At 28.9% G+C, this 9659-nt stretch overlaps 1 protein-coding gene across 1 annotated transcript; it reads right to left on the bottom strand.

Moving 5' to 3' along the window:
- Positions 1-4534: 4534 nt before the first annotated feature.
- Positions 4535-9103, bottom strand: LOC135960510 (transcription factor grauzone-like). Its single transcript, XM_065511814.1, has 4 exons — positions 8952-9103; positions 7792-8891; positions 6483-6864; positions 4535-5284 (listed from the first exon to the last, which is right to left on the bottom strand). The coding sequence occupies exons 1-4, from the start codon at positions 9078-9080 to the stop codon at positions 5084-5086; spliced, it is 1812 nt and encodes a 603-aa protein (XP_065367886.1). The 5' UTR covers positions 9081-9103; the 3' UTR covers positions 4535-5083.
- Positions 9104-9659: the final 556 nt, after the last annotated feature.

Below are 9659 nucleotides of genomic sequence, written 5' to 3'. Positions count from 1 at the left end.
GTTTTATTAGATACATAGACAAATTATAGAATTTTCGAAGGAAAATTATTTTTTGATTGTATTTGAAATCAATTGGTATTACCAGGGATGTACGTTCTCGCGCGTTTAATCACTCATACTTACTTTGAAAACTCGACAAAATAAATTAAAACTAGCCAAATTTAGAAATTTCTGGGTCATTTACAATTTCATACATATATTTATATAATAATAATAATAATATATGTATGTAATTGCATACGCAGAAGCCAATTATATAAGATATGCATCAAATCCGATTGTTACAGATGATGGGTAAATGTAAATTAAATATATTGAGATGCAAATTATTTCCTCTTTAAGATTAATTCATTCTTATCAATAAGCAGTCATCTTAAATTGTATCTATGGAACACATATGAAAGGCTAATAAAACAAACGGTAATGTAAATGTAATGATGATTGTAGGTACTTTTGTTGTTTAATCAGTTTGCTATACACATTTTCATTGCAGATATTTGATATTTCCACAAAAGAACATTGTTCCGAAATTGCATTTATCAATTTGAACTTAACGGATTTAACTTCTGGTTTTAACATCCATCATCTTATATTGAAGAAGTGAGGTAAAAGTTGACGTATTAGATGAACAGATTTTAAGTTTCTCAGTCGATTTAGAAAGAAAAAACTGAAGCCGTTTTTGAAAAAAAAAAATGGTGAAAAAATTAAAAAAAATATATGAGTCTGCTGTAGAAATACATAATTTTAAAAGTAGTCGAAATAATAGAAAACTAATGACCCTGCAGATTTGTATTTTTTTAAGTAGCAAAAATTTCTCTGCTACTTTTTAATGTTTGTTTTTTTTTATTTTATTCATTCAGTTACAGAATCCTAGCCAATAGGCCATAATCGGTTCCAATTAAACTTCTCACAATTTTATTATACATAAAATAATAATAAAATTAAAAGATATCAATATATAATTTGAAAATTAACTAATAGTAATGAGATCAGCCAATAACCAATTAAATTAATAGATAGTAATAAAGACATTTAAACTACAAAAAGCAAAACCTCACAAAATTGTAGCCAACAAAATTAAAGTGAGAATACATACTATATATTAAATGATAAATTCAAAAATACAATTAGGTTCAGTAAAATATGGTTGAGAGAGAAAAAAACAATAAACAGTCTCAAATTATACCAAACAAAACTCATTGTATAATAAAAAATATTGAGTTCAAAAAGAAAAAAATTCAAGAAGTACAACACTCAAAACAACCCAGGTCCATCAAGGAGAAAAAAAAATACAACACCATTCTATACTCCTGTGTAAAAGCAAAAACACACACAATCACAATATATTGTGGTGACGTGAATTACATTAGTATCATATCTGCAAATATAAACTGCCAATTACTCTAATTCAGCTCTGGGTGGAGAAAGAGCTCGCGCGTCATTGTCATTATCGCTTAAGGGCAATCAGGCCGTCCCTTTTTCGCTGCCTTCGAGAGTTTTGCGGCTCACTCTCGCATTGGATAATGTTTGGCGTCGTCTAACTGTACCGTGTTACAGTTTCTCGAAGTTTGCATTGTCCACATGCAATCGTTTTTGGTTTTCATAACCTAACTTTTTAATAAATGATTTAAAGTTCCAGCTTCCTATATGAAGATATAGGTCGACTGGGAACTAAAATCAACGTGGGATAACCTGGCAATTTGAGAGTTTTCAACTCCGCCAACCAAATTTAAATTTCAAAAAAAAAAATTACTCTACACATAGAATTAACGCATAGAACGGAAAGAGAGAGTAAAATATTACTCTCTTTTCACACATACGGGTGATACAAAAACAAAATACATGCAATACATTCTCATGAATTAGGTTTTTGACAACAGACTTAGGTTTATGGCTCTCAGTTGCCTATCTAGTTGTTGTCTATGGTTTACTGCTTCAGCTACAGCTACAAACATAGCAGTGATAGTAGTAATTGATTGACTCCGAGTTTTTATTCGTTGTTATTGCTGGTCTAGTTTTTACAACACTGCTTCTATTTCTTCTATTTATAAGAATTGTTATACATTCAATTGGTCAATTCACAAGGTCTCTTATCAGTCATATTGTCATAATGTCTTAATATATCTCGACTCGGCAGCTCGGCTTAACCGACACTTAGGCATTCGGCGAAGGTCTCTACTGGTTGGTTACGATAACACAATAAACATAGCATACAGAGTACTATTATTTTTTAGGATACTTTTTACTTGACAATATGACATGATAAGAGACCTTGTGAATTGACCAAATGTGCATATGTATTACAATTAAATAATATTGCATACTAGACTTGCCAACCGTCCAGTTTTCGTCGGGCCAGAACAGTTTTAGAGTCGAATATCCCGTGCCCGACGATACTCTGAACGGGAAGCTATTTGTCCCGTTTTTAAAAAAATACATAACTTTTTCATTAATTACTACAAAAAATATAAGAAAATTGGAAATACCTATACAAGGATACAGACAAGGATGCTTTATTTTCAGAAATATAGTATTTTCTCAAAACTGAATATCTCTATTTAACAATATACTTTGTGCATTAACTTCTATGAGTTCCGAAAAAACTCATTCAATTATATGTATATCAAAAAATGTTTACAGTATACTTTAAACATTTATTACTTCAAATAAAGATTTAATAAAAGCTGATAAAAGGTGATTAAAAATATAAATTTAAAATTAAGGACTGAAATAATAATAACGCTCTCCTGTAAAATTTGGTTTTTGTAACATACGATAATTTCGTTCAAAGGGGTCGATAGTCATGCTCATTTTTAGCCAAGATGCGCACAATGAAACCGAAGTAAATTCTGCGAAGTTTTACGGCTTTCACAGTTATAGTTCACCAGATATTCCATAATAACTAGTTACTTTGTATGGGAAGTTCGACGCCCACTTGAAATTTCAAAACAGCGTATTTGTCCATCCAGATACGGGGGAACATACAGAACAAATTTCAAGAGCATCGGTCCAGAGGTTTATTCTGCCATAAGTCACGCCTACAAATGCTCTAGAATCTAGAGCAGAGATGCGCAAAAATAAATTCTCTCGCCAATACACTTACTCTCACCAAAATCAACACATCAGATTATTTAATACAAATAAACAAAGCTGCACACTGTAGGAATTTCATAAATCAGTGGAAATGAATCTGTAATTTCCAAACAAATATTCCGATTTTAATAGAATTGTCCATGGCCATAAAAGAGTTGTAGTTGAGTTTAAGTTTTGAATTTGGACTTCAAATTGAGATACCTCGGGTATACGATGCCAAATTATTGTTCTCAATTCGATTTGATAGATTTTAACATTTGTGGAATCTACTAGAAGAGTTCTACAAAAAACTACGTTATATGTATATATTTTTTTCTCATAGTTTACGAGGTTTAGCATTAGGAAATTAAAATTTAATTTTCTTTATTAATCATAGTCTGGTTTTTTGCTTATAGCGGATCTAAATCTTTCCTGATATTCACAACCTTCACAATGAGTGGCATTCCGTTTGTAATTTATAAATTTTTAATTTGCACCCCACAAAGTATATATATTATGGATCGTTATAGATAGTGGAGTCGATATAGCCATGTCCGTCTGTATATTGAAATCCACTTTCTGTAGCCACCAAATAACTATACATCCGCTATAGACCCGGTTCGGTTTCTATTTAATATCGAGAAAATCGGCCCACAAATGGCTGATATACAATATCAGGACAACCTCGATTTTTTACCTATTTTTGATCTATATCTGGATTACTAAGTCTTTAATATAGCCTACTACAATGGGTCAAAATCATGAAAAATATTTCTTCCGAATTTTTTTTTAACAAAAAAATGTTTTTTATCATAAATTTGTTTTCATTAACAAATTTTAAAAAAATTTTGCCATAAAATATTTTGCACTAATAAATTAAAAATTATGTAATAACATTCGACACAGGCGAATATAGTTCTCTTACTTGTTTTAATCAACAACAAACCCATAAGCATTTCTAAAAATCGGACTATCCGTTTAAAAATTACAGGGTTATTTCCATAAAAAAGGCTTTTTTTAAATTATATTATATTATTATATTATATTTTATTAAATTATATTGTTAAATTTCATATAATATTAATTTAGTAAAAGATAATTTTATGATAAATTAATTTAAAATGGCAATATAAATTGTTTAAAAAATTTACTATGCTACTGCAATGTGAGTTAACGGAAATCACAATGAATGCATTTAAAAATTTTTAAGTTTTATACAGTTTATTGTGAAAAAAAAAAACTATGGCAAGGAACAAGTAATCCAGTGAATTTAAAATTAAAGTTATTGAATACTGGAGGACGTACTTATCACTACATGAATTGAGTAAAAAAATATATGCTTCTAATACAATGCATTTAAAAAAAATCGTATGTTAAAAGCATTTGTTTTATTTATACTTCTTCAAAACAAAAATTTTATAATTCCCCCAAAAATTCTCACAAAACCAAAATCACGTTAAAATTTAATTGACTTGCATAATGTTTATTTAAAAATAATTCTTGTTAATATTAGATATAAATTTATTGTGAGTTCTTAGTACTAATATACTGGAGATTACTTTTCTGCAATGTCTTTTATTCGGTCATCGAATAAACGAGGGGTACAGGCATTAAAGGGATGTGAAAATCTTGCAAACCTCCTTAAGTATAAAATTTAGAACCGTTACTCTATACTTATTCTTCCCCAAGTACATTTTGTCTCAATTTATACACAAAGAGGTCGGAACAATATATTCCATCTTCTTAAATCCATATTGATGATCTGAAACACAACTGCTTTCATTATAAGAGCGTTGTTAATTTGTTCATCAGAAATTTCTCAAATACCTTCACATATTGTATAATAGACTGGTCTATTTTTCATGTTAAATAAAATATTTTGTGTCCTTTAATAACGTGTTCAATCTCGTGAATCACGAATCTTAGGTATATATCCCAAACACAGATGTCCACGTAATTGTTTCATTTAAAATGATTAATAACCAGATTTATTCTTTACGTTTTTTAAGCATTACACAGTACACAAGTTGTCTTTTACATTTGAGTTTGTATCGGATTGCAAATTGTTGGCAAATTTTTTTCGATGAGCTTCTTCCCATTCCTGTGGATGTGCTTTTTTGCGATGATTATGCATGTTACCATTTGATATGAAGGTTTTTGGGCACCATGGGCATGTATACAAAGCAGTACCAGTGTGTGTAGCCATATGTTCCTGAAATCAGCAACTTTATTATTATGTAAATTTATCATAAATTATTTATGAACATATTAGACTCTGTAAATATTTTTTGTCGACATATGTACAGCTGCACAGAGCTTCATATTAATTTACTAATATCTTACTTCAGAATTAAACAAATACAAGCAATTCATTACATAAAACCATTTCCAACAAAACAAATTCTTAGCTTCTTTCAAAGGATTTAATTTTAATAGAATTCATTCATTATTGAATTTATTCATAATAGCCTATAAAGTATATATATATAGATAGCGGAGACGATATATCCATATCCGTCAGTTCATGTTTAAATCAACATTGCCTCCAATAGCTTACGAACATGATTGATATATCAATATATCGAGTATAGTCCTGTTTCGGTGCTATTTAAAATCGAGAAATGACGAATACCTCGATATATTGACATATTGTTCACCAACTTTTTTTTCACCAATTATTTAATTCCTTAGTACTCCAAACGTATTGAACTCATCCATTTAAGGATTCATTATTTAAAGAATTATTTCCTTATTGAATCATTGTCTTCTGTAATTAAAATCCATTTTCTTCAATTCAAATCTATTACAAATAGACTTCTGTATGTACATATGTGCTGTTTTTCTATAGCGAATGAGCGTTTTGAGTGGACGTTTTACATGTATTTTGTTTTTGTTACAATAACAAAACATAAATTTCCACTCAGAATACTCGTACGCTATAGAAAAACAGCACATTAAATTAATTTTTTTCAATTCATATTGTAAATGGTTAAAAACAAATTGAAGAAGAAAAAATATTATCAATCAATTTTTATTAGATTTGAATTAACAATCATTGAACAATTCAATTGAAAGGTTGAATGGTTGTTATGAATTAATTCAACAATGAATGAATTCTATTTAAATAAAAGCCTTTGAATAAAGCTAAAGAATTAGATTTTCGGAATGGATTTAAGAAATTCCGAATTAAGATTTTAGTGAATTATGTTTAAATTTAATTAATTAATACGAATCTCTGATGCGTAGGAATTTAAATCAGAACTCGTACAGAAATCTGTTTGACAAATCTTAAAACTTTTATGAATTTCCTCAGAGAAAGAGTTATGATTTCCTAACAACCAATCATACATCGGTACTATGTCTGACCGATGTCGGCAAAAAATGTTCAGCGGGTTTAGTACTATATCTACCCTTAAAGCATATGGCCTTTTAAATGCCTTCTCGCACATTGTGCACTTATGATTATAACTTGTGCTATGAGTGAGACGAATGTGTGTTCTTAGAGCTTCTTGATTAGGTGATATTTTCAAGCATAAATGACAAGAATAATCCTTCTTTCCACCGACTGGATGTTGTAAATTCTTGTGACGTCTCAAACCCCTTCTATCGGTTAGACGTAGACCACAAATGTCACAATTCATTGACATGGATTCTTTGCTGTTATGTTTTTCCATGTGCAATTTAAATTGATTTCGGCAACGCATGGTTTTCCCACATATATCACAGATATTTACAAATTTATTGTGATGTATTGCTTGTATATGATAGTTTAAACTGTAGGATGTTGTAAAACTTTAAAGATAATAATAGTAGTAGTATTAATTTATTATATTTAGTATATCCTTCAAAACAAGAGAATCATAATTCCAAAAAATGAGGATCTGTTATCATAATCCCGTCGCCAAGTAATAGCTTTATATGGAAAAAGAAATATAAAAAATTTCAGGCTTACCACAAAAGTATGGATTTATCACTTGTTAAATTGAAATCTGAGGGTAAAGAATGAATTTCGTTAAAAAAAAATCAAAATATGCTAAAATATGCTCTTATGTAAATATGTAAGAACATTTAAAATAATAAACCACACAGATGAAAACATTGGACAAAATATTAAAAAAAAATCTTCTCCACACCAAAAATAACAAGAACTATTATAAATAAATTATAGAATTGTACATTTTGTAATACCTAATCAATATAAAAATTATATATCGCACTCGTTCAACAATACTGTATTAACTCAAACTAACAACATCAATATCTATATACTGTAAAAATTTCAACGTATTTCGATTATTTTGAGTTAATACAAAAATTTAAATAGAAATACATCGTATATTTTCATAAAAAAATTTATTATTTTGAATTGAGCCTTTATTCAAGTTAAAAATTATATTATTTAATTTAAATTTGGTTGTATTTTGAGTTGATACTGTTTTTTTGATAAAATAATACAAAAAAATACAGAGAAGTTCCAGAAAAATGGTAGTAACTCAAAAAATTGATTTATTTTGCAATAATTGCAAAAATTTTAAATAAAAACAATGTAAATATATTTTTAAATGGAATTTGCTTACTATGATGTATTCGGATTTTCAAATTCTTTTAAAATGTAATTACAAACAGTTGAATTAATACAGTATTGTTGAACGAGTGCGATATGTACATATTTTGAATTATGAACCTCTTGATGCAAATGATCTATATGTAAAAACTTACAATTTGCCACATTCTGGGCAGGAAAATTGCTTCTGATAACCGGGCTCATGTATTCTTTTATGATTTTCCAATTGTGTAGTACCCACAAAGTTTTTGCCACAATTATCACAAATATGATTGCGATCTAGCTGACCCATCTCATGTATTTTGACATGAGTTTCCAAAGTACTACGCTCCGAATAGACTTTGTCACAATGTTGACATTTGAAATAGTTGGGATCCAAATGAATGTGTATATGGTCAACGAGGAGAGGACGAGAGAAAATTTTTTTCTTGCAACAAATCACAAAGCCACGTTTGTTATGTTTTTCTCGAAAATGTTTGCGCAATGCAATAAAATTCTCGAGGGAAACATGACAAAAACTGCACACTATTTGAAAGTTGTCCGATATAAATCTATCATATTCTTGTCCAGTTTTCTCATCAGGATTTTTACGTTTCTTTTTAGTTATTTTCACTGGTTCCAAATAACTATGATTTTCTGATTCTGCTTCTTCAGAATCCGTACTGTCACGAGATTCTAAAAGTTTAGACTCATCTTTAATAACTTCATATTCGTTTTTTTCGTGTAGATTAATTGATTTTTTAGTTACTTCCCTGACTTTTTTTGACTTTCGCTGTTTCATTTTATTCAAGGGATCTTCCATCATTTCCAGAATTTCATCCATTTCAGTATTATATGGCTTTTGTTTACGTGTTTCATTTTCCTGCAATTTATCAGTGAAAAATTCTTGATCTTGTTCCTTTTTAATGTAGATATTCTTGTTTTCAATAACAAAATCTGCCGGTAAAGGTTGTTCTATTAATATTTCTGTGTCGAAATTATCTCTTACTTGGGCATCTTTATCAAATATTTCATTAGAAACATATTTTAGCTGACTATTAGGCAATGTTTGATCTTTATTTAAGTCATCTTTTATTTCAAATATACCCATAAAGTCAGATTTTAACTGAATATTAGATAATAAAGGCTCATTATCTGTAGTCATTACAGTGACTAGTTTAGAGTGGGCTTCTTTTATACTTAAATAATAGTTGTGAAAATCGTTTAATACCTGCCAGCAGTTGGAGCAAACTAAACTGGATTGTTGTATATGATCCTTAAATTTTTTTGGAAGAATATATCAATATTGTTAACTTGTGCAACATCATCTACTTACCATTACCCACAAGTGCTTCTCTATTAAATATTTTAAATTCTTTATTTGCCATTGGGTTGAATTCACTCTAATATATTTGACTACCCCACTATAAGTCTCCCGACACAAGAAACAACTTTCCATGTCCATTAACAAAATTTATTTGCTCAGAATAATAATCTGTGTAGATTTGTTTTACAACTGGAATGTAAACAATAAATCAGGGTGTATTTAAAAAGGTGACAGCAGTAGCATATGGAGTTTGAAATAAATTCTTTCGGGCATATATTTTTTATGTTGTTTGACATTTATGCGTGCTATGAAATCTTATTAAATGCACAGAGTTGTTAAATGTGTCATCTGTTGGAAGTACAGAAATGTTGTAATTTATTTACATATGCGAAGAAATTACTTGCAACGTTACTTTTAAAATTTAACCGTTAAAACTAGAAATGAGCAGTGCACATAAAATAAATATGCTACAATTTCATTTATCTTATTTTAGAGCTAGTTTAACATGAAATGTAGTTTTAAACATGCAAAATATTACATTTCAATATTTTTAAATCGTTAAACACTAGATAAAACGAAGATATATGTACATATGTATACAATAAATGAACATCATTTCTCTTAAGACTAATTTTTTTAAATTTTTTTATTTGATTTATCTCCTTATTCTGATCCATATATCACTTCTGAACAGGGAGAAAAAATGTTAGAGAAAAA

Source organism: Calliphora vicina, chromosome 5 (assembly GCF_958450345.1).
Source record: "Calliphora vicina chromosome 5, idCalVici1.1, whole genome shotgun sequence".
Classification (NCBI taxonomy): domain Eukaryota; kingdom Metazoa; phylum Arthropoda; class Insecta; order Diptera; family Calliphoridae; genus Calliphora; species Calliphora vicina.
The sequence above is the reverse complement of the archived record's forward strand: the minus strand, read 5'-3'. Positions and strand labels throughout refer to the sequence as shown.

Excerpts from the sequence above, each read along its gene's own strand:
- LOC135960510 (XM_065511814.1), bottom strand. The coding sequence starts at position 9,080 with ATGGACATGGAAAGTTGTTTCTTGTGTCGGGAGACTTATAGTGGGGTA. Across the intron at positions 8,892-8,951 it reads AGAAGCACTTGTGGGTAATG|GATCATATACAACAATCCAG; the intron begins GTAAGTAGATGA and ends AAAAAATTTAAG. Across the intron at positions 5,285-6,482 it reads AAAGGCCATATGCTTTAAGG|GAACATATGGCTACACACAC; the intron begins GTAGATATAGTA and ends TGCTGATTTCAG.